We start from the raw sequence: 25,775 nt of genomic DNA, 5'->3' as shown, positions 1-25,775 counted from the left end.
TACATGATATCACTTATATCTGGAATCTAATATATGGCACAAATGAACCTATCTACCGAAAAGTAAAACAAACTCATGAACATGGAGAACAGACTTGTGGTTGTCAAGGGGGAGGGGGAGAAGGGAGTGAGATGGACTGGGAGTTTGGGGTTAGTATATGCAAACTCTTGCATTTAGAGTGTATAAGCAATGAGGTCCTGCTGTATAGCACAGGGAACTATACCCAGTCACTTGTGATGGAACATGATGGAAGATAATATGAGAAAAAGATTGTATATATATGTATGACTGGGTCACCTTGCTGTACAACAGAAATTGACAGAACATTGTAAATCAACTGTAGTAAAATTAAAAAAAAAATAAAGAAGCAACAAGGTATATTCTATAGCACAGGGAAATATAATTACCATTTTATAATAACTTTAAATGGAGCATAATCTATATAAATATTGAATGACTAGTATATACCCAAAACTAATGTAATATTGTAAACCATATATATTTAAATTTTTTTTAAAAAGAGAGAAAGCAGGAAAGAAATATGATTAAGCCATAGACAGAGGTGATTTTCAATTTAGAAAGGAGGCATCACCAATGATTAACAATGCAGTAATATTCACAGATTCCATGATAGGGAATTATTTACTCTGAATTATTTTCCAGATTATTTAATTTACCTGTAGTTGCAAGTGATCCCAATAGAATGCAGATAATTTTGAGAGCTGTAGAGATATTTGTGACAGTGTAACTAGACCTGTTCAGTATCTTAATCATGTACTGTGACAAATATAGCCATGGGAAGGGGAGGTATTTGGAGTTCTCTGTCACTAGTAGATGTGGTAAAAGGTTGTGGGAATATGATAATTTACTTCCTGTGTATATGTCAAAACATGGGTGAAACAGATCTGTAAAACAGAGGGGAAGAGGGGGGTGAATTTCATAGCTGGAGATTCTCCTGTGTCAGGATAAACTGGGCATGAAGACCAACTTGTGAACATACTGAAAGGAGAATAGGGAGTTCCTGTCACAGGTAACGAACCCAACTAGTACCCATGAGGATGTGGGTTGGATCCCTGGCTTCATTCAGTGGGTTAAGGATCCAGCATTGCCATGAGCTGTGGTGTAGGTCTCAGATGCAGCTCTCGGATGCCACATTGCTGTAGGCTGGCAGCTACAGCTCTGATTGGACCCCTAGCTTGGGAACTTCCATATGGCATACATGTGGCCCTAAAAAACAAAGAAAGGAAGGAAGGAAAGAGAAAGGAAGGAAGGAAGGAAGGAAGGAAGGAAGGAAGGAAGGAAGGAAGGAAAGAAAGAAAGAGCAATAACGAAAGAAAAGAAAGAAAGAGAAAAGGAAGAAGGAAAAGAAGAAGAAAGAAAGAAAGAAAGAAGAAAGAAAGAAAGAAAGAAAGAAGAATAAAGAAAGAAAGAAAGGAAGAAAGAAGAAAGAAAGAAAGGAAGAAAGAAAAGAGGGTCTCTGATCATTGATGTATCAGGGGACACATCCAGGTAATACATAGACTTAATATTTACCCCTCAGGAGGAGCATGTTTATGAATTTGAAATTCAGAAAATACAGATCTAACTTTAAATTTTAGCTGTGTCATTTTATAGCCATTTTGTTTTTTTCATTTTAATAAAGATTTCTGAACCTAAAAAATGAAAACAAAACAATTTCTTGTAAAATTGCTTTTGTAGTGCTGAACTCTTTCAACTTTTGCTAGTCTGTGAAACTTTTGAACTCTCCGTCAAATCTGAATGAAAGGTATGCTGGTAGAGTAATCTTAGTTACAGGTTTTCTCTTTTTATCATTTAAATATATCATGCCTCTCCTTTCTGGTCTGCAGAATTTCTGCTGAGAAGTCAGTTGATAACATTATGAGAGTTACTTTGTTTGTAACTTGTTGCTTTTCCCTTGATGCTTTTAATATTTTCTCTCTCCCTTTAATTTTTGCCAATTTAATTGCAATGTGTCTTAGTGTGGTCCTCTTTGGATTGACCATGTTTGAGACTCTGTGCTACTTGGATCTAGATGCTTATTTTCTTTCCCAGGTTAGGGAAGTTTTCAGTCTTCAAATATGTTCTCTGACCCTTTCTCTCCCTTCTCCTTCTGGGACCTCTATAATGCAAAAATTAGTATGTTTATGTAATCTAGAGGTCTCTTAAATTGTCCTCAATTAAACATTTTTTTCTTTTTCTGTTCAGCTTCAATGACTTCCATGACTTTGTTTCCAATTTGCTGATCTGTTCCTCTGTATCATCTAATCTATTGTTGATTCATTTTCATGTATTTTTAATTTCAGTTATTGTACTATTCACCCCTGGGTTTTCTTTGTATTTTCTAAATCTGTTTAAAATCTTTAAATTCTCACTCTATTCATCTAAACTTCTGAGTTCTGTGACCATCTTTATGATCATGGCCTTGAACTCTTTATTGGGTAGATTGCTTATCTCCACTTCACTTCGTTCTGAGGTTTTATCTTGTTCCTTCATTTGGGACATATTTCTCTGTTGCCTCATTTTGCTCTTTTTATTTCTGTGTACTTAGTAGGTTGATTATGTTTCCCAACCTTGGAGAAGTGGCCTTTTGTAGACTGTTCTGTGCTCCCAGAAGTACCCTCCCCTCTAGTCACCAGGACTGTACGACCTAAGGGTGCTCCTTATATGTGCTGCATGGGCCCTTAATTGAAGTGGACTCTGGTCTGGTAGGTGTGCCTATCCCAGGTCTTGTTGTTGCCAAGCCTTGTCTTATGTGGAGGTGGCTAGCCACTAATTGTTGGAGCCTAGACACAGGGTGACTGGGTTCAGAGCCCCAGGGGGTCCTGGTGCAGGTAGGGGTCCTGGGATGATACCAGCCTGCTAGCAGATGTTCTGGGTTCTGACAGAGCAGGCTGCAGGGATGCTGTGGTCCTATGGCTGGTGTTCATAAGTTTGTAGGTGGAGCCAGATGCCGGGAGTCCCAGCACTAGAGCCAGCCACTGATGGGTGGAGTTGGGTCCCAGGGTTTCTGGCTACAGGGTACTGAGGGTCTCAGAGTTGGTGTCAACTTTGTGATAGTTGTGGCAAGGTCCTCATGGCTGGTCGAGGGGTCTCAGGGGTCCTGGAGCTAGTACTGGTGCCCTGGTAAGTGGGGCTGGGTCCTGGAGTGGCTGGGGTCTCAGGGAATCCTATGGAAGAAATTCTGCTGATGGCTGGGGCTGTGTTCCCACCCAGTTAGTTGCTTGGCCTGAGAAGTTCCAGTAATGGTGCCTAAAGTCTGATGGGCAGGGGCAGAGGTGGGTCCTGATGCTAATAAGCTAGAGAGAGGACTTCAAAATGTCACTTGCCAGCATGAGTGTCCTCATGGAACAAACTCCCAAAAGTGGCTGCCACCAGTGTCTATGTCCTCAGAGTGGGCTCCATTTGCCTCCTGCTTCTCCAGGAGGCTCTCCAAGATCATCAGGTGGGTCTGACACAGGCTCCTTTCAAATTACTACAGCGGCCTTGGTCCTCAGTGCATGAGATTTTATGTGTGCCCTTTAAGAGTAGAGTCTCTGTGTCCTATGGCTCTCTGGCTCTCCAGAAGGTAAGCCCACCAAGCCTTCAAAACCAAACATCCTGGGGGCTCATCTTCCTGGAAGAAGGGAGGGGATAAATAAGGAGGGAAAGAGAGGAAAGAGAAAAGAGGTGGTGGGAGAAGATAGAATGAGAGAAGAAAGAAGGAAAATATGTAAGGGGGAGTCTCTGAAAGAGAGAAGCAAGGAGGAGAGAGAGAGGAAGGGAGAAAGAAAGGGAATATAGAGAGGAAAAGATGAGAAAAGACAAAAGTATGGGGGAGGTCCTGTTATGGCTCATTGGTAATGAACCTGACTAGTTTCCAATGAGGAGGAAGGTTCAATCCCTGGCCTTGCTCAGTGGGTTAAGGATGTACTGGGCCAGGGGTCAAACCTGCATCCCAGCACTCCCAAGACACCACCAATCAGGTTGTACCACAGCAGGAGTTCCTGGTTGTAGAGTTTTGTTTTGTTTTTTTCTCTTTTTTTGATGCCCTGCAGCATATGGAGTTCCCTGGGCCAGAGGTCAGATCTGAGCCACAGCTTCAATCCACGCTGCAGCTGTGGCAAGGCCAGATCCTTTAAACCCACCATTCTTGTTCAGGGATAGAACCTGTGAACTGATGCTGCAGAGATGCCACTGATCTCGTGGCACCACAGTGGGAACTACGCATTTTTTTTTTTTTTTTTGATTTGGAGAAAGGTCACCTTCTCTAACAAGCAGAAAAAGATAGTCATCATGAGTCAGCAGTTTTACAGAACTGTAAAATGCTTAGATCTTGATCAGTTGTGCAAATAACTATTTCGAAATGAGATTACTTTTAGATAGACCTGTTAGAAAATGAACTTAGCTTGACATGAAAAATCCCATAATCACTTTTCTTCTAATTCCCATTTTAGATCATTTTTCTTAGCAGAAATTTAGAAGCACTCTTCACTATCCTTTTCACTCTCCAACAGAAGAATGACGCCTATGTCAATCTCAGCTTCCAGCATTTGGTTCCTAAGACTTTACAAGTCTTGTTTTGGTTTTGTTTTGTTTTTCCAAACCACGAGCAACAGCTGTGTACTGGCAGTACTTTCCTGCTCCTACTGAAAACATGTACGAAGCAGTGAAGTGTCATCCTGCCCCTTTCCCCACAGCTCCTCATTCTCCTAAAGCTGATTTTCCTCCACTGCCAACAGGAAGAATCCATAAAGCACTGAAAACTTAATATTATAAGATAATGGAATCCTCAAACATTAGAACAACAGATATGGAGAACCACAGAATCTCAGAAAAAATGCTCGTTGGGGAGGCAGTTTTGGAACCATACCATAAAATACCTATCAAGAGTCTTCTGAGACTGTGCATGAAGATCTCCCAGACTCACTTATTTGCCTCCCTAGAAAAAAAAAATTCAATTCTGTCTTCCCTTCCCTTCTCTTTTTTTTTTTGTCATCTTTTGTCTTTTCAGGGCCGCACCCACAGCATGTAGAGGTTCCCAGGCTGGGGTCTAATCGGAGCTACAGCTGCCAACCTACACCACAGCCAAAGCAACTCCAGATCCAAGCTGCATCTGCGACCTATACCACAGGTCATAGCAACGCCAGACCCTTAACGTACTGAGTGTGGCCAGGGATCAAACCTGAAACTTCGTGGTTCCTAATTGGATTTGTTTCCACTGCACCATGACAGGAACTCTAAGAGATTAATCTTGAATGGCTGAGTGTGTTGGGAGAGTGTCACAGAGGAAAGGAGAGGCAAAAGATGGGAGCTGATGCTTCCCCCTCCCTGGAAGACATTCTAGCAGCAGATCCAAAATCAAGAAAATGGTGCTGTGTGAGTCACTTAGTTATCCCAGAATTCCTATCACCTCTGCACCTGGGACACCTCAGCCTAGGCAGCCAAGCCTTATTCCAAACCTGCAGGCTTCCTAAGGGATTCAATTTCCAAGCCTGGGAATTAAGGCACATGAGAAGGGCTTTTGGATTTTGTTTAATCATATGTATAGGTAAAATATAATACCTAGGAATTTTGTTTCAGGTCAGTAATGTAGATTTACAAACATGTGGTGCAAAAAGGGTTGAAAATCATTGATTTAGATTATTGCTAATCTAGAGGTCATGTCTCTGGAAGTTGTCTTCCCTTCTAGAGACTGGGGCTCAGAAGTGGTCCCTACATCTTAGACTTTCCCAGTGTATACATACACACACCATACACCATACACACACCAGCACAGTTCTGATAAAACAACACAGGTAGTCTCTGATTTTACTCTTTGATATTATCTCAGTAAATGCAACAGAACTTGATTAAATCTCTTCACCTTAGTTATTTCTTTTGCTATTCCAAGTCTTCATCTTACTGCCTTTATATTTTTAACTGATTCATTAGCATCTGGCAAAGAGAGAGGAGCCACCCCTGTTCTCTATGAAGATTTTCTAAAACACTATGGTTACCCTATTTGACAGACAGGGAAATTGAGTCCAAGAGAGTTTGGTGACTCGCCAATGAAGACAAGATGGCACTGAAATTTGAATTCAAATTATATGATTCCTAAGTGAAATAGCCTAAAAATTATGTTCAACTGCTTCCTATGTCCTATTAAGACATATTGAGCTGGGGAGTGCCCATCGTGGCTCAGCAGTTATCAAATCTGACTAGCATCCATGAGGATGCAGATTCCAATCCCCAGCCTTGCTCAGTGGGTTAAGGAGCCGGCATTGCCATGAGCTGTGGTGTAGGTCAGCAGCTACAGCTCCAATCTGAAATTCCATATGCCGTGGGTGCGGACCCAAAAAGCAGGGGAAAAAAAAAAAAAAAAAAAACCTAAACTAAACCTGTTGAGCTGGAGGCTGAGCTGAGGGAGAACTGAGAAACTAGAAATATGAAGAAAGGGGAATGGCCCCAATGGATTCCCCTGGGTGAATTTAATCCATCCTTTATTCAGGTGGGAGATTATAGGTTATATAATCACGCCCTAGATAAAGCAATCTCTCCCCTGATGGCATGCATACCCGGAAAAATTGAATCCCAGGGTATTCAGATTTCTACACAGCTGATTTCCCAGAATGTATTTAGGCAGGATCTGGTCCCCTGGACACAACCCCTCGACCTGGCACCATGGAGCTGGGAGGGGCTTCACCATCTTTCTGGCACTCTGCTTGTCTTGTCTGCTCATCCTCATCGCCTGGAAACGGATCAGCAAGGGCGGGAAGCTGCCCCCTGGTCCCACACCGATACCCTTCCTGGGAAACCTTTTGCAAGTCCGTACTGATGCCACTTTTCAGTCTTTCATGAAGGTGAGTCTGCCGATTCCTCTCATGGAGCTGGAAGCAATTAATTCTATAGACAGATAAGGTTGAAATTTCTGTCATCTAAAATGCAGACTCTTGGAAACACAATCTTAGATTTCTGGAATTCCAGAATCTTAAACTCTTGAACACACAGACTCCTAGCACACTGGCACTTCACATTCTCACAACCTCAGGCATTTGGAATGACAGTACCTTCTCTCCTTAAATAGAACCCTTGCACTCTCTGTCGGTCTTTTGAACTTTGAGATGCAGTATCTTAGGATTCTGGAAATGCAGCACTTGGGAGGGAGAAGCATGGCTCTTGGAACTCCATCTCATGCAGGCCGATCATTTTATGGATGCGGAAACAAGGCTTGTGACGCTGTTGAGGGCTCTCACCCAGGAGCACAAAGGCCAAGGCTCCTTTGCCTTCTTAGCAACAGTCTTTCTGAGCCCAGAACTCAGCTTTATCTCTTATTTACACATTTCTATCTCCTTGAAATCTCAATCCCCTGAACCCTTGGTTGGTCGTTACCCCAATTAGACTTTCCCTCTCTGTGTTTTCCTTCACTTACAGCTCAGGGAGAAATATGGCCCGGTCTTCACCGTGTACATGGGTCCCCGGCCAGTAGTTGTTTTGTGTGGACATGAAGCAGTGAAGGAGGCTCTGATAGACCGAGCAGATGAGTTCAGCGGCCGTGGAGAATTGGCTTCAGTAGAGCGGAACTTCCAAGGTCACGGTAGGTAACAACAACAGCAAAATGTAATCCCGAAGTGTAATATAATTCGATGTCCCAGGTTCACTGTTAAGTACTCTAAATGAATACTGCAGGGAGTCCTCTGAGAGAATTATTAATGTCTTACCAATTTTGCAAATGAGGAAGTCAAGGGTGAGAATGTTTAGGTAACAACAGTAAATGGGAGTTCCTGCAGTGGCACAGTGGGTTGGTGATCCAATGTTGTCTCTGTGGCAGCGGCGTGGGTTCGATCCCCAGCCCAGTGCAATGGATTAAGGATCGGGCATTGCTGCAGATCTGGCCTAGCTCACAGCTGAGGCTCAGATTTGATCCCTAGCCTGGAAACTTCCACATGCCGCAGGTGTGGCCAAAAAGGGGGAAAAAACAGTAAATAGTAGAACCATTTTATTTTGAACCCAAACCACCTAATTCCAGAGCATCATCTGCGTTATCTGTTCTTAATGGATTAGTGACACCCTGTGAACTCACTCAAGCCCTAATAGCCAACCTTACTTCTTATTTTCCTATACATACACACACCCAACCCATAGGTCATGGCACCCACTGTTTAGATAGACACCATTCTAATATTAGCTATAAATCCATCTCTACCTGCTCACATCCTTCAATTCCAAACAGCCTCACACCATTCCTTTGATACTTCCATCCGCCCATTTATCCCTATACCTTTCCTTCCACTCATCCATTTTTCCATTGATCCGTCCATTCACTAGACTTTCTATATGAATATCTTTCCATTCAATTTACCTATACCTCTACCAATTAACTTTCCATTTACCCATCTATTCATTATTCCATCCATCCATTTATTTATCCTTCCATCATTCACCTACCTATTAATCTTTCAATTATTCATACCATTCCTACCATTTATTCATTTATCCATACATCTCAAACGATCCATTCATTAACCCTTTACCCATCCACTAAACCTCATCCATCCATTCATCATGAATTCTTCCTCCCATTCATCAATCTACCAAAATCATTTCATTAAATTTTTCAAATATCAGAGTTCCCGTCTTGGCACAGCAGAAATAAATCTGACTAGGAACCATGAGGTTGTGGGTTTGATCCCTGGCCTTGTTCAGTGGGTCATGGATCTGGTGTTGCCGTGAGCTGTGGTGTAGGTCAAAGACGAGGCTCGGATCTGACGTTGCTGCAGCTCCGGCATAGGCCGGCAGCAACAGCTCCAATTGGATACCTAGCCTGGGAACCTCTATATGCTGTGGGTGCGGCCCTAAAAAGACAAAAAAAATTTTTTCAAACATCGATTCAGCAATTCATGCACATCTGGAAATTTCTAAATACTTCTTACTCCATGGCAACTCCTTTTGTGTGGGCATATTGATGTACAGGTATGATCTTCTTTTTCAGAGCGGCACCCACGTCATATGGAAGTTCCCAGGTTAGGGATCCAATCAGAGCTGCAGTTGCCAGCCTACACTACAGCCACAGCCATACCAGATCTGAGCCACATCTGGGACCCCACACCGCAGCTCACAGTAATGCCAGATCCTTAAGCCACTGAGGAGGCCAGGGATGGAAACTACATCCTCAAGGACCTATGTCAGTTCTTAACCCACTGAGCCACAAAAGGAACTCCTGGACTGTTTTTGAGGATCCAACTTTATTCTCCCCGTTAAGCCTGGGAGGTTGGAAGGGGCTCCCCCAAGAACAGAGTTTACAGCTTTCATTTTCTGGCAACCCCCGCCCCCAAGACCAGCACAGAGTTGTGCACAAAAAAGGAGGGGAATGGGAGCCTGATACTGAGATGCTGTCATGACAGGTGTAGCCCTGGCTAATGGAGACCGATGGAGGATACTGCGACGCTTCTCCCTGACCATTCTTCGTGACTTTGGGATGGGAAAGAGAAGCATTGAGGAGCGAATCCAGGAGGAGGCTGGCTTCTTACTACAGGAATTACGCAAGACCAAGGGTACTGGGGCCACAAGGGGGCGGGCTACCAGGGCCCTGGGGGGTTGTAAAGAGCTCAGTCATGAGAAGGTGGGCTTTGGTGGGAGAACAGGTGAAAAAGACGAAGGATTTACTGAGATTTCCAGCCAGATTCCGTGTTTAAAAGTTAACATGGGAATTCCTGTTGTGGCGCAGTGGAAACCAATCCGGCTAGGAACTCTAAGGCTGAGGGTTCGATCCCTGGCCTCGCTCAGTGGGTTAAGGATCCAGCGTTGCTGTGAGCTGTGGTGTAGGTCGAAAACACGGCTCAGATCTGGCGTTGCTGTGGCTGTGGTGTAGACCAGCAGTTGTAGCTCCGATTAGACCCCTAGCCTGGGAACCTCCATATGCCATGGGTGCAGCCCTAAAAACACAAAAGACATAAAAAAATAAAAATAAAAAAAATAAAAATTAACGTGAAAGACCCTTAGAGACCACTTTTCCAGAAACTTTAATCAGTGGATTTCCAGAAGTGTTTGAGCTCCAGATATCACATGCAGGCTTTGGAGATATGTGAGTCTGTGAACTTTTCTGGTGACAGGATTAAATTTTATTACAGTTATCTATCTGCCTGTCTGTCTATCTATCTATCTGGGTATTTATTCACACATTCTCAAACCAAACCACGTAATTTTGGTAAAAACCACATAACATAAAATTTTGCCACCCTAATTCTAAGTGTATAATTCAGCAGTGTTACATATATTCATATTGTTGTGAAAAGGGCTTTGAAACTTTTTCTTCTTGCAAATCTGAAACTCTATACCTTTTGCTGTAAGTCTGGGACAGCTGGGGTCTGGGGAAAAAAAAGACACAGGGCTAAGAAACACAAAGATGAATCCATTAGATACAGAAAAAGAGACAGAGTTCTCTAAGTTAGAGTTCCTCTACCCCAGCCCCCCAGGCTTCATGGAGGCATAAAGACCCTCGCTGTCCACCTACACCAAAGACGTTATTTGCAAAACTGTGTATTTGTGAATATATACATTGTTCTGGAGAAACTGTCCCCAGATCCACTGACCTGACCATGATCCTGTTTTACAGATGGTGTAGGGGAAGCCAAGGGAAGGAATTTTTTTTTTTTTTTTTTTAGGGCCACACCGAGGCCCATGGAAGTTCTCAGACCAGCGGTCAAACTGAAGCTACAGCTGCCAACCACAGCCACAGCCACAGCCAAAGCAACACCAGATCTGAGCCACATCTGCAACCTACACTACAGCTTTTGGCAATGCTGGATCCTTAACCCACTGAGCAAGGCCATGGATCAAACTGGCATCCTCATGGATACTAGTCAAATTCTTAACCCACTGAACCATAACAGGAACTCCCAGGAAGGATTTTTTTAGTAGCTCAGGTGGAATTGGTAGAAATAGAATCCAGCCACCCTTTAAAAAAAAAAAAAAATGTGTTCCTTACCACCACTTCTTTTATAAATCTGTCTCTTGAGTACAAACAATACCAGTAACAACAAAGTAATGATTGAGAAGTTCCCTGGTAGCTCATTGGGTTAAAGAGTCTTCATTGTCACGCCCTGGGCCCAGGTGCCCACCAGTCACCTCTCTGTCCACCCCCACCCACCTCAGTGCCCTAAGCCCCTGCCTATACCTCACGGAATCCCTGGCCTTTGATCCCTGGCCTGGAAACTTTGCAAGCTGTGCTCGAGGCCAAAACAAAACAAACAAAGAACCAACCATCACCAACAAAAGACCTTGAGCTCCACCAGCATTTCTTGAATGTTTACTACATTTCTGGAGTGTTTACCCAGCACTGTGCTAAGCATTTCACACGATAACTATACTGAATTCTCATGAACCAGTGAAGTGGCTACTGAACAAGCTTGCAGATTGGGAATGCTAAATTCAAAACATAAAAAAGAAGTAACCATGACTCAGCAGTAATGAACCCAACTAGTATCCATGAGGACGTAGGTTCAATCCCTGGCCCTGCTCAGTGGGTTAAGAATCCGACATTGCCGGGAGCTGTTGTGCAGTTCGAAGACGTAGCTCAGATCCCAAGTTGTTGTGTCTGTGGCGTAGGCTGGCAGCTACAGCTCCAATTTGACCCCTAGCATGGGAATTTCTATATGCCATGGGTATGGTCTTAAAAAGACTAACTAACTAACTAACTAACTAACTAACTAAAGGAAGGAAGTAACTAACACATGCTATTAAGTAGCTGAGCCAGGACTCATATCTGCCGCTGCATGACTTCACATCCCATGTCCCTACTCATGGCCTCCAACAGAGACGATTTCCAACCCCCAGGTGCCCCCATCGAACCTACTTTCTTCCTGAGCCGCACCGTCTCCAATGTCATCAGTTCTGTCGTCTTTGGAAGCCGCTTCGACTATGAGGACAAGCAATTCCTGAAGCTGCTGCAGATGATCAACCAGAGTTTCATCGAGATGAGCACGCCCTGGGCCCAGGTGCCCACCAGTCACCTCTCTGTCCACCCCCACCCACCTCAGTGCCCTAAGCCCCTGCCTATACCTCACTGAATCCTCCCCACAATCCTGAGAGGCAAGTATCAAAATCTCCTGGGCCTCCAAGAAGCAAAGAGCCTCATGCAGGTCTCAGATCCAGTGCTGGATGTGGAGCCCAGCTATCTGACTCCACACTCAGCCTATGCTGGCCTCTGGTACCCACTGCTGACAACACCCACCCCTTGCTTCTTCCCCACAGCTATATGACATGTACTCTGGAATCATGCAATATTTGCCAGGAAGACACAATCGCATCTACTACTTGATAGAGGAGCTCAAGGACTTCATTGCCTCCAGGGTGAAGATCAACGAAGCATCTCTGGACCCTCAAAACCCTCGGGACTTCATCGACTGTTTCCTCATCAAGATGCACCAGGTACCTCTTCTTCCGCCAATCATTTCCTCTCTTCTCCTCTATCCCTAATGCCTACAACTTTAAACTCAGCTATAAACATGTTGATGATACAAGGCATTATTTCACAGGGTTTACTTTTAGTTAAAGATGCACCTTTTTTGTTGTTGTTTGCTTTTTAGGGCCGCACCCTTGGCACATGGAGATTCCCAGGCTGGAAGTCTAATCGGAGCCACAGCTGCCGGCCTATACCAGGGATTGAACCCGCAACCTCATGGCTCCTAGTCGGATTTGTTTCCGCTGTGCCACAACAAGAACTCCAAACCTTGCACTCTTAAAACAAACTTTGACTCTAAAATTCTATGAACATGGAGACTTAAAATCTTACACCTTTCTAATCGTATATGCCAGAAATTTACAAATACAGGAAAGGAGAATGATTCTTTAGAGCCTTGGAATTTGAGGAGCTTAGACAGTCAAAGTCTTTAAACTTTTGAATTTAAACTTTAAAGTTAAAAGTTGAAAGTCTTGTGGTTGTAGAAAGTCAGAAGTTTAATATTTCTATATTGTGGATTCTTTACATTTTAGAAATTTTGAGACTTTGAGGAGGCTGCACCCGCAGCATATGGAAGTTCCAGGGCCAGGGATAACCCATGCCACAGCAGTGACGCAAGCTCCTGCAGTGACAACTCCAGATCCTTAACCCACTGTGCCACAAAAGAACATCTAGAAATTTAGAAATTTCTATTTTTCTATTGCAGAACCCCTGCAATCAGCTGTTTTAAATTATGTACGCCAGGAGTTCCCTTCGTGGTGCAGCGGAACCCAATCCGATAGTACCCATGAGGATGCGAGTTCAATCCCTGGCCTCCATCAGTAGGTCGGAGATCCGATGTGGCCATGAGCTGTGATGTAGGTTGCAAACACTGGCTTGGATCCCGAGTTGCCGTGGCTGTGGCACAGGCTGGCGGCTGTAGCTCTGATGAGACTCCCTAGCCTGGGAACCTCCATATGCCATGGGTGCGGCCCTAAAAAAGCAAAGATAAAAATGAAAATAAATAAATAATGTACCCTAACATCCTAGAACTTTCAGACCTGACACGACACTATCTACCTTCTTTTCCCTCATTTTCCCTGTTTCTCACTACACTCCACCTGCACTGGCGATTATACCAGCCTTCCCCTTGCTGTTCCTCTCCAGGCACATGCTGTCGTTCCACCCCAGGCACGCCTTTGCTCTGCTGGTTCCTCTCCCAGAGACCCACCTGGTTCACCCCTCTGTCATGTTTTCAAGAAGGCCGGCCTTAAACACAGGGAGAAAATAAGATAAAGGCAGAGGAGGGTAATTCTCTGCATTATGCCTCTTGTTTGCAGGATAAAGATAATCCCCACACGGAATTCAACCTCAAGAATTTGGTCCTCACCACTCTCAACCTCTTTTTTGCTGGCACGGAGACTGTGAGCTCCACCCTGCGCTACGGGCTGCTGCTAATGATGAAACACCCTGAGGTGGAAGGTGAGTGTCCCCCTGGGCTGCTTACCTGGGGGTCCTCCCCCCAAAGGAAAGAAGTCAGCTCTAGACTCTTCACACCTGAGACCCTCAGGATGTGGAATCTCAGAATCTCTGGCTTTGGAGTTCCCGTCGTGGCTCAGCAGGTTCGCAGACCTGAACAGCATCCACGAGGAGGTGGGTTCGATCCCTGGCCTCGCTCCATGGGTTGAGGATCCGGCCTTGCTGTGAGCTGTGGTGTAGGTCGCAGACATGGCTTGGATCCCGCATTGCTGTGGCTGTGGCGTGGGCTGGAGGCTACAGCTCCCATGTGACACCTAGCCTGGGAACCTCCATATGCCTCGGGTACAGCCCCTCGAAAGACAAAAAAGACAACGACAACAACAATCAGAATCTCTGGCTTGGCAGGCCATTTAATTTAATCTTCTGCTTGGTGCCTGTAATAGTTTCTTAGAGCTGCTGTAATAAATTACGAGAAATTTCATAGCTTAAAACAACAAAAACCAAAGTTCCCTGGTGACTCAGCAGGTTCAAGACATGACGTTGTCCCTGCTGTAACTCTGGTTACTGCTTTGGTGTAGGTTCAGTCCCTGCCCTGGGAACTTTCACATGCTGTGGGCAAGGCCAAAATAAATAAATAAATAAAAGCGGAAAAAAGGAAACAGCAAAAATCTATTATCTTGGGAATTCCTGTTGTGGCTCAGGGGGTTACGAACCCAACTAGTATGCTAGTTCGATCCCTGGCCTTGTTCAGTGGGTTAAGGATCGGTGTTGCTGTGAGCTGTGGTGTGGGTGGCAGACACAGCTCGGATCCCGTGTGGATATGGCTACAGCTATGGCTATGATGCAGGCTGGCAGCTGCAGCTCTCATTTGACCCCTAACCTGGGAACTTCCATATGCCACAGGCGCGGCCCTAAAAAGCAAAAAAAAAAAAAAAAAAAGAAGAAAGAAAGAAAAAACCCCAAATCTATTATCTTACAGTTTTGGAGTTCAGACGTTCAAATAGGCTTTCACTGGATCGAACCAAGGTAGATCTGATCCCTGGCCTTTTCCGGCTTCCAGACCTGTCTTCATTGCTTTCCCAGGCTCACGATCCTTCTTCCATCTCCAAAGCCAGCAGCACAGCATCTTCAAATCTCTCTTTGTGGAGTTCCCATTGTGGTGCAGCGGTAACACACCCTACTAGTATCCATGAGGATGCAGGTTTGATTCCTGGCCTCGCTTAGTGGGTTAAGGATCCAGGATTGCCATGAGCTGTGGTGTGGGTCACAGATGCAGCTCAGATCCCATGTTGCTGTGCCTGTGGTGAAGGCTGGAAGCTGCAGCTCCCATTCAACACCTAGCCTGGGAACCTCCGTCTGCTGTGGGTGCAGCCTCCCCCAAAAACAGAAACAAAACAAAACAAAGTCTCTCTTTGCTTCCACTGTCACATCTCCTTCTCCGACTCTGACCCTTTTGCCTCCTACTTATACAGCCACTAGTGACTACCTTTAGGGCCAACCTGGATTATCCAGTATAATCTCCCCATCTCAAAATCCTTAATGATATCTGCAACGTGCCCTAACATTCACAGGTTTCAGGGATGGATTAAGAGATGATAACTTTGATGTGCATGATTTAGCCGACTAGAGTGCGGGAATCGAGTCCAATCCATCACCAGTAAGCTGCGATCTGGTCTGGCTAGGTAACTCCCATAATGAGGAACTCATTACTCACTTAAAGATAATCCCCACTTTCGGCTTCTCTCCCTTCTAGCGCAGTTCAAACCGAGCCAACCAACTGTTCTTGTTACAGGGAGAGTCTAAATGGTTTCCACTCAAACTCATGGAGTCAGTCTCTCCTTCACTGTCTGAGCTGCTTTGCTAATCTAAACCAAATATTTAATGGACACCTTCTATGTGCTAGGCACCAGCCTAATCGCTTGCCTGATGAATTTGATGTGAAAGCTACTACCAACTCTAGGAGCTTGGTAGAATATAACATCCATTTGGAAGACGAAGCAACAGGCTCAGAAGGTAAAGTCATTTGCCCCAAGGCTGCTCATCCAGGAAGTGCAGAGAGGAGTAACTGCATCAACAGTGTTCCTTCTTTCTTCTTTTTTTAGGGCCACACCTGAAGCATATGGAAGTTCCTGGGCTAGAGGTTGAATCGGAGTTGCAGTTGCCATCCTGCGCCACAGCCACACGGGATCCAAGCCGTGTCTGTGATCTATACCACACAGCTCAGCCACGCTGATCCAGCAAACCTGCATCCTCATGGATACTAGTGGGGTTCGTAACCCACTGACCCACAACGGGAACTCCACCAATGGTGTCCTCAAGCACTGCCACATGATTGCTGCCACTTGCTTCAATCCTGTCCTTGCTACCTATTTGCCATCCTGTCAAAAATCTCTGTGTAAACATTTGCCAAAATGACCTTTCTCATTTTTCTGTAAGTGGTGATATGGATGTACCATTGAAAAAAATAAAACAAAACAAAAAACTCCCAAGCATGGCTTTACAGGACTCCCCATAAAGAGGTTTGATGAAATCAGACACTGTTGACCGGAGCTTTCCACCTGCTCGACCTCCTCACAGCTGCTCAACAATTCACAGAGTGGCAGGAAAGGATAGAGAAGAACCAAGCTGTCAAGGATAAGAGCTGAAGTTGAGTCTTCCAGAAGCCCTTTTCTGCCAAAATTGATCAAATCAAAGGCAGAGCAGGCAAACGGGCAATACCAGATCAGAGATGGCACCATCTGGCCACTTCGCCAAGTCAAGTCAAGGTTTGAAAGCCCTGTCATCTTCCATTGTAGTTTTCTTCCAGGGCTTGGGCAGACCCTAAATTCATTCATTCATTCATTCTTTCTTTCTTTCTTTTTTCAATTTTTCCATTTTTGGCCACTCCTTGGCATGTGGCGTTCCCGGTCCAGGGATCAGATCCAAGCTGTGGTTGTGACCTACACTGCAGCTGCAGCAACACCAAATCCTTAACCCGCTGTGCCAGGCCAGAGATTGAACCTGACTCCCAATGCTCCCAAGATGCCACCCATCCCATTTGTGCCACAACAGGAACTCCATGAATTATTTCTAAGGCAGTCCTGTCCCCGCTCTCAGTTTTCACAAGGAGAACAGCAGGGAGCTGGGGGGGTTGGGGAGTGGGGGCGGGCCATGGTGCCCTTCAACTCAGCCCTCAAAGGGCTGTAGGCGGAAGGGGGTTCCGATAGGGAGGAGTACATCCCAGCTGACGTTCCAGGCACCAGGCTGGGTGCCTCCCAAAGGTCCGAGGAGTGTTTATTAGCCTCACCAAGGGATAGTCCACATGCAAATGACCTGGTCCCTTGGGGCCACAGGTGCGGAAGATCCAAACCCATGGCCCAACCCTGGCCTCCAGAATCACCTCCTGCTTCATTGCCTGTGATGTCTTCTGGTCTTTTCCAGCCAAGATCCACGAAGAGATTGACCAGGTGATTGGACCGCATCGAATCCCACGTGTAGATGACCGGGTCAAGATGCCCTACACAGATGCCGTGATCCATGAGATACAGAGACTGACAGATATCGTGCCCATGGGTGTCCCCCATAACGTCATCCGGGACACTCATTTCCGAGGCTACCTTCTGCCCAAGGTAGAGCTGTGCCTTCATGGTCACTCCTCTGTCCGCCACCCCTCTCTCCTGCTGGTTCCCTACCGCACTCCCTCCATACTTATACTCCAGCACTGAGTTCATCGAACTGCCCCCTCCCCCCAGGGCACCGACGTGTTTCCTCTGCTTGGCTCCGTCCTCAAAGACCCCAAATATTTCCGATACCCAGATGCCTTCTACCCCCAGCATTTCCTGGATGAGCAGGCCGCTTCAAGAAGAATGAAGCCTTTGTGCCTTTTTCCTCTGGTAGGTGTCCATGGACTGAGTCCCCTCCCCTACCCCAGGAACATGCTAGATATGTCCCCCAGCCAGTGGTCTGTATTTGACATTCGGCTTTGAATGTGAAGTTGAGTGCTAGTTCATAGAGTCACAAAATCCTAGAAGTCCAGAATTCCACAACGATGGACTATTAGAACCACTGATCTGATGATGAGAAAAGTCATAACCCTAGATGGGGATCTGCAACTTTTTAAAGGATCCAGTAGGTTTTGATGGTCTCCATCTGAACTATGCAGTCTGAACTACTCACCTCCACCACTGTGCTATGAAAGCAACCACAGGAGTCCCCACGGTGGCTCAGCGGTAATGAACTCGACTAGTAGCCATAAGGACAAGGGTTTAATCCCTGGCCTGGCTCAGTGGGTTCTTGATCCAGTGTTGCTGTGAGCTGTGTGTAGGTCACAGATGCTGCTCGGATCCCGTGTTGCTCTGGCTGTGGCGTGGGCCGGAAGCTGCAGCTTCAATTTGACCCCTAGCCTGGGAATTTCCGTATGCTGCAGGTTAGGCCCTAAAAACCAAGAAAACAAAAATCAAAAGCAACCATAGGCATTCATAAATAAATGTACATGTCTGCAATGCCAAAAAACTAGAGACACTAAAATTTGAATTTCATTTAACTTTCAAATGTTACAAAACATTCATTTTAATTTCTTTCTCTTTGTTTTTCTTTTCTTTCTTTCTTTCTTTCTTTTTTTTTTTTTTTTTCTGGCTGTGCCCATGGCATTTTAGAAGTTCCTGGGCCAGGGATCGAACCAGCACCACAGCTGTAACCTGAGCCACAGTAGTGACAATACTGGATCCTTAACCTACTGAGCCACAAGGGAACTCCCCCAAATATTATTTGTCCTTTGATTTTTTTAACCACTTAAAAATTTTTAAAGATTCTTAGTTTGCAGACAAAACAGGCAGCAGGGAATGTTTGCTCAAGGAACAGTGGATGGGTAACTCAATATCTTAGAACAGTAGTATTTAAGTATAAGCCACATTGAACGTGGAGTTAGGGCAGTGGTTAGGAAATGTAACTTCACCGTTTACAAACGGTGGGGCCACGAATGAGTTACTTCAGCACCCTGTCTGTAAAAGGGAGAATAATCTCTCCAAACCACTGGAAGGGTGAGTGACAAACAGCAAGCAGTATTTTAAGTGTGAGCTTCCCCCTCTCCTCCAGTGTCTGGCCCCTAGTAGGCAATTCATAAACCTTTAAGAATTGGAAATGAACAGAATCTCCAAATTTGTGTGTCCTTTTGAAACATTCCATTGGGGATCTGTTGGAATTTGAGCCATGGGAGAAGTAGCTTCCACATGCTGAGTGAGCCCCTGTAAGTGGAAGATCCGAGCTTTAACTGTAGGAACCCACTGCATCTTTATAAGAACGCTAAAAATCGGTATTATCATGACTCCCAAGATGCTGAGGACGCAGCTGAGGTGCAGAGAGGTGGTGGGTCCAGAACACTCTCTACGCCCCCTATTATTCCAGTGCCCCTGTGACCCTCCCTCCTGCCCCCTCCTGTGCCCACAGGAAAGCGCATCTGCCTGGGCGAGGCCATGGCCCGAATGGAACTCTTTCTCTACTTCACCTCCATCCTTCAGAACTTCACCCTCCGCTCGCTGGTGCCACCTGCCCACATCGATATCACGCCCCAAGTCTCAGGCTTTGGCAACATACCCCCGACCTATGAGCTCTGCCTCATAGCCCGCTGAGCGCCCCCTGCTGGACGCGGAAGGAACCGACGGAGGACAGAGCTCCTCCCACTCTCCACCTCCCCTTCCACCGCACCCCATGCCCCCCACCTCATCCCCCCGCCCCCAGCACCCCCCTCCTGTGCACAGGGACACCCGCCCTCGTCATCCCCCTAAATCCTCAAGACAGCCCCAAGAGAAGGCACTATTACACTGTCATGAGACACAGGTCCACAGGGATCACCCCAGAATTTGGAGCTGTATATCTTCCACATCCAATAAAAAAGTAACGTCCTGTTCAAGACTTTGGCAAAACTTGCAGATTTTAAGTTCATTTTGTTCACATCTGGCTAGGTTTCTGTCTGCTCCAGATTCTTGTAGCTGACCTCGTGTCTTTATGTTGTTCCTTTGACTTTTCCCTGATTATGACCAAAATGTGAGACACAATCCTTTCTCTTTCATTCTCATAGTCACCGCTCTCAAATAAGGCAACAGAGAACTGGAGCCTGTTGGCCACAGCAAGTGTGTGTATTGTGTGTGACATCGGTAGGTACCCTGCAACAATTTCAAATGGCTTTTTTGACTTGTTACTAACTGTCCTTTCTTGCAGCTCATCGCCACAGATTTCCCACTGGTTGGGCCACCATCTTGCTGGTTCACTACCTGGATGTCCCCATCATCTGAGTTTCTAAACCTGGTTTCCTGGTTGTTCTTATCAGAATTTCCAATTCCGAATACTCCCCGATTCATGGTGAAGAAGACTTTAATTGCCCACAGCTCTATTATTCCATTTCGAAACTCCATTGACTTGCCCAGCTGATAAAGGCCCTCCCTCCTATTTCATGGTTTTCAACTAATGTTCATCAAATACCCAACATGTGCCAGCACCTTCTTCAGGTACTTGGGCTCTATCAGTGAGCAAAACAGACAAAACTCCTGCCCTCATGGAACTTACGTTCTAACGGGGAAGGTAGACAATGAAGAATAAACACAATAAATTTAAAAAGGATGTAATGTGGACTTTCCATTGTGGCTCAACCAATTAAGAGCCTGACTATTATCCACAAGGACACAGATTCAATCCCTGGCCTCCATCCTGGGGTTAAGGATCCAGAGCTGCTGCAGGATGCTGTATATATCCCAGATGTGGTTCGGATCCCAAGTTGCTGTGGCTGTGGCATAAGCTGGCAGCTGCAGCTTCGATTCAACCCCTAGCTTGGGAACTTCCGTATGCTACAGATGTGGCAGTGAAAAAGAAAAGAAAAAGAAAAGAAATTTAAAAACCTTCTGTAAATTCCCATAGCTTCAGGGCAGAGTTGTTCCCCCCCCCCCACCCTGCTAGCGCCTCCCCCTCCCGCCTAAGTCCTTATGGTCCACCAGGTCTGACTCCTGCTCACGGCTCCAGACTCATCAGTGAACACAGCCCCTCATCTCTGTGCCCTAAAGCTCTCACCCGTGTTCCAGGGCCTCTGGCCTTGATAACGATTCCTCTGATAACTGATTCTCTTGCTAATTCCTCTGGATCATTGATACCTCTGCCTGACTGCTCCCTCTCAGAGCTCATCCTTGCTCCACCAAGTCCTGCCTGCACCCTCTAGTGGCTCTCCCTCAACCTACCAGGTTGAATCGGTGCTCTTTCCAGACTCTGCTCCAAAGACACCTGAGCCTCTCTCACCCCTGCCCTGACTCCTCTGCCCAGACCACCTCATCCTCAGCACTACCCATCCTGAGCTGTCATTGTACAGTGACTGATCTGTCTCCTCCTCTGGAGTGAGGGTGGATCCTTGGGCTGTCTTGGTCCCCCGTGCCCTCAGCATCAGCTGGCACAGGCTGGTTGAACGCCTCCACTAAATGATTTAGGAGCCTGGGGATAACACCGTGGGAAAGAGAAATTTCTGAGAAATTGAGCCAGTGGGAACGACCTACCTCGGAAGCCTCTCAGGACACACCTGTCCTGTAGAGGCTTTGTATACCTTGTATGACCCTTGAAAACTGAAGGAGGCAATACCCTGAAAAGTAAGGAAACTAGTGGGCTTGCAGGAAACTAGTGGAAAGTGCAGCTGGGCCAGGGCTGCTGAAAACCAAATACAAGCAGGCACAAGCAGATCTCAGACGGTCCCGTGTTTATAACGTGGCCCCCACACCCACATCCTACACCAGAAGGCACGCGCGAAACACATCCAGACACTCACATGAGTTGGACACATACCTGTGCTGGACACACACAGAGGTGAACACACAGTCCCACAGCAGGCTGGCCCCAGAGACACAAATGTAAATATCCTCCCACAGACGCATCCCCAAGCCCGTACTCGTGTCTCTCACAGACAGACACAGAGCCTGGCATGCACACCAGCAACAGACACGCGCACATCCCATCATGTACTCGGCAGATGTGCATGCACAGCCGTAATATGGATACTCATTCACTCCGGCACAAACACACTCCACAAAGAGGCACACATTCTTCTCTCATCATGGGCACGCTGAAACACACATGCACACACACAGACACTCCAAGCACGCATCTAGAAGCACACATGCATACAGATGCATCCATAAGGAGAAACGTGACCAAGGCACCTAGGAGAACCCACTGGACAAAAGGACACAAACATAAAGAGAGCCGGAGTTCCCCTTATAGCTCAGCGGAAACAAATCCGACTAGTATCCATGAGCACGAGGGATCGATCCCTGCCCTTGCTCAGTGGGTTCAGGATCCGGCATTGCTGGGAGCTGTGCTGTAGCTGTGGCTCGGATCCTGCATTGCTGTCGTGGCTCAGGCCGGCAGCTGTAGCTCCAATTAGACCCCTAGCCTGGGAACCTCCATATGTGGCAGGTGCGGCCCTAAAAAAAAAAAAAGAGAGAGATGGAGATCCAGAAGCACCCAAGAGGGTTGCAGGGCAGGCTGACTTGCAGGGAAGGAGAAAGCGAGACACGCAGAAAGGCGGAGACAAGGAGAGAAAAAGCCAGAGCCAGAGGGATGGGCAGGGCTGCGGGCAGGGCTCTGTGCCCTCCGGAGGGTCTAATCCTGACCCACGCGTCCTCAGACACGGCCTAACCCCCATCCCTCCGGGAGGCACCTAGAAGGTCAATTTCCCAGGCACAGCTCCAGGAGGTGCAGCTCTGCTGTGCTGAGGAAGGAAGGGGGAGGAAGGTTCCCCCAAAACTTTCTGTGCCTCCTTTTCCAAAGGAAGACCTTTTGGGATTTTATACCAGAGAACCTGGAATGCCACGAGGTGTTTAGAGAACCTCTCATCCAATGCCTTCACCTCGTGGATTAATGATGAGAACAGTTTTGTTTCGTTTTGTTCCTGCTTTTTAGGGCCGCACCTGCAGCATGATGGAAGTTCCCAGGCTAGGGGTCTAAGTGGACAGCTGCCAGGCACAGCCACAGCCACAGCCACGCAGGATCCGAGTCATATCTGCAACCCACACCACAGCTCATGGCAATGCCAGATCCATAAAGCCACTGAGCGAGGCCAGGCATCGAACCTTCAACCTTAGGGTTCCTAGTCGGATCTGTTTCCTCTGGGCCACAACGGCAATCCAAGAACAGCCAATATTTTTGGGGTGCTGCCTGCCATGTACTTCCCACACATTAACCTGCTGGTTCTTCACCAAAATAGACGAAGAGGTAGGTATTGTCATTGGCCCCATAAGGTTCAGGGAGGTGACCAGACCTGGTCAAGGTCACACATGAGAAAGGAGTAAGGGAGAGTTCCCGCTGTGGTGCAATGGGATCGGAGGTGTCTTGGGAGCGCGGGAACTCAGGTTCTATCCCCAGCCCACCACAGTGGGTTAAGGATACGGCGTTGCCACAGCTGCAGCTTAGATCACAATTTCAGCTTGGATTGGATCCCTGGCCCAGGAGCTCCATATGTTGTGGGGCAGCCAAAAAAAAAAAACAAAAGTTTAATTTTCTTTATAATTAACAAAAACTTTAATTATTTCACAAGAAAGGGGTAAGGGATTCCAATCCATGTTGTAATCTTTCACTTAACCCCTGTTCCGTTGTCCAGAAAGGGAAACTGAGGCCCAGCGAGGAGCGTTTTCCTGGTTCACCCACAGCCACTCGAAGAAGTAGAAGCCAAACCCCGGGCCACCACGCTCTGGCACGTGTCCGGCCTCTGGCACTTGATGACACATGCTGACTTCTCATTCCATGCTCCAGGGTCATCGCTAAAGCCAACTTGGCTTAACCGCAAGCGCTCTCCTGATCTGGCCTCCCCCCACCCCCAATCAGCTCATGGCAGCCCGTCTGCACCCTCGGTGCCCTGCCTGGCACCAACCGCCCTGCAAAACAAACTCCCCAAATTTGCACCTTCCTCCTCCTCAGGGAACAAGGGCTAGGGGAGGGGCCGGGCTTCTGGCCAGGGCAGGTGCAAGCTGGTGATGGAGATTATCCTGAGTTAATCCCCCTTCCCTCCTCTTCCCGCTCCAAAACCAACAAACAACTGCTTTGTGCTCTGCCCTTTGTCCCCTCCCCACAGGACTCAAAGCTCAGCCACCGAGGGTGAACCCACTGAGCAAGATGTCAGGCCTGGAAGTCTCACCCTCACCCACCCGCACTCATCCAAGGTTAGAGGTGGCACCTGAGCAGGGCTGTCCGACTGCAGTGCCTGCGTGCTGCCCACCTGGGGCCCCCCTGCGGCCCACATAGGTCTGATCTCAGCACCCACAGGGTGTCGTTCATGTCAGAACCTGCTGGGACCCACCTCAGGACCAATATGGTGCCACCCTTATGCCCTCCTGAAGGCAGCTCCACTGGCCACCTGTGCCTACTCTCAGAGCCCTCTTGACAACAGAGGTGGCTCTATTACTCTATTACTGTGTTCCTGGTATCAAGCTCAGTGGCAGCTCACTGTCCATCCTAGTGTCTACCTGGGGGCAGGCTCAATGCCAACATGATGCCCCTCCCATCCCAGGCCTACCTGATGCCAAGGGCGGTGCCTGCTGCTGCGGTCCCTGTGCCCAATGCTCACACCAGTCTCCGCACCCGCCCGCTGCTGGACTTGATCTCTTCTTGGCCCCCAGCATGGGCCAGGCCCGTCACTGGAGGAAGAACAAGGAGAGAGGGTTCAGATCCCAGCTCCTAAGCTTACCTACTTCCTGTGTGACCTCCGGCAAGTGGCTTTAGAGAGGCTCCTCTTCTCAGCTGCAAAATGAAGCCGATGATGGACCTGCCCTGTTGTCATAAGGATTCAATAAGGCCACGCATATGTAGACTCAGTCCTCACAGGCAGTGCTTCCCAGGGGTGACCATCGTTCTAAAGGAAGCACGTGGGGCGGGAAGAGGACAGCAGGGCCACTCCCCTCCTCTCTGCACCCACTTCCAGCATCCCAGGGACCCCTCAGTTCCTGACACTGGAGTCCACCCACTTCTCTCTTAACGTAGCTCCCTCTGCCTGCAAAGAGCAGCCCCAACAAACCGGGAATCGCCCCTAAAGGGGACTTGACACCCCCTCAAATACAACCTTCTCTTCCCAAACGCTCCCTTTCCATGGTGGGAAAACTCGACCCCAGCAGGCGGAAATGAGTGCAAAGCAGGAGAGACAGGGGGCACACGTGTGCCCCTTGCCCACTCTCTGTCTTCTGTCCTCACTCAGCACACCCACACGTCAAATGGGAAGCATTGATCCTAACAGTGATGCTGCTGCTGCTGCTGATGGAAACGGTCCCATCAACCCAGCAGGCTTCCCTAAGGACCTGGGGAGGGAAGGAGCGGGGCCCTCTGTGAGTTCTGATCCTTGACACAGTTGGGATTTTTCAGTATCAGGCTGGCGGTTAGTCCTATTCCCAGCCCTGGCCAGTCCCTCTGCCAGCTGAGACCATGGGTTATTCTTCTCCGGTTCTGTCAAAGGTTGGACAGAAATGCAGCTCTGGTCTTCTACTGCCTACCCAAGCAGACCTGGGCAATTCTGTGACACCCTCCTGGCCTCGCTTTGAAGTTCCAATGACGATTCCGGGGATCAAGGGGCGGCACTCTGTCCGAAATAATAGCAGGTCAATATCTGGAGTCAGATGCTAACACCCTGATCCAGATGGACCCTCTTCCCTGCAACCCCTCATCCACAGCTCTGGTCCTTTCTCACCACAGCACCCTCAAATCTATTCCCTAGAATCTCCCCCACCCCCCACCCCCGCCCCCACCCACCAGCACAAGACCCTTGAACCTACCTCCATTCCCACTGAAAGATCCCCAAATCTACAGTCACACATCCTGCCTCATTCCAATACCCTTAAATCCAGGTCTTTGAATTCTTCTTTCGGGAGACCTCAAAATCCACAACTTTGGAGTCAGTTCTCCCTCTGAG

At 47.2% G+C, this 25,775-nt stretch overlaps 1 protein-coding gene across 1 annotated transcript; it reads left to right on the top strand.

The window, feature by feature from the left end:
- Positions 1-936: 936 nt before the first annotated feature.
- Positions 937-20,405, top strand: LOC125134080 (cytochrome P450 2G1-like). Its single transcript, XM_047792940.1, is given in 10 exon segments — positions 937-1,030; positions 7,390-7,552; positions 9,360-9,509; positions 11,791-11,951; positions 12,208-12,384; positions 13,735-13,876; positions 17,294-17,481; positions 17,605-17,698; positions 17,701-17,745; positions 19,298-20,405. Coding segments are annotated over 9 exon segments (1,266 nt in total). The 5' UTR covers positions 937-1,030; positions 7,390-7,425; the 3' UTR covers positions 19,480-20,405.
- Positions 20,406-25,775: the final 5,370 nt, after the last annotated feature.

The sequence above is a fragment of the Phacochoerus africanus genome, chromosome 8 (assembly GCF_016906955.1).
Source record: "Phacochoerus africanus isolate WHEZ1 chromosome 8, ROS_Pafr_v1, whole genome shotgun sequence".
NCBI classification, from domain to species: domain Eukaryota; kingdom Metazoa; phylum Chordata; class Mammalia; order Artiodactyla; family Suidae; genus Phacochoerus; species Phacochoerus africanus.
Note: the sequence above shows the minus strand (reverse complement) of the source record. Positions and strands in the feature narration are given on the sequence as shown.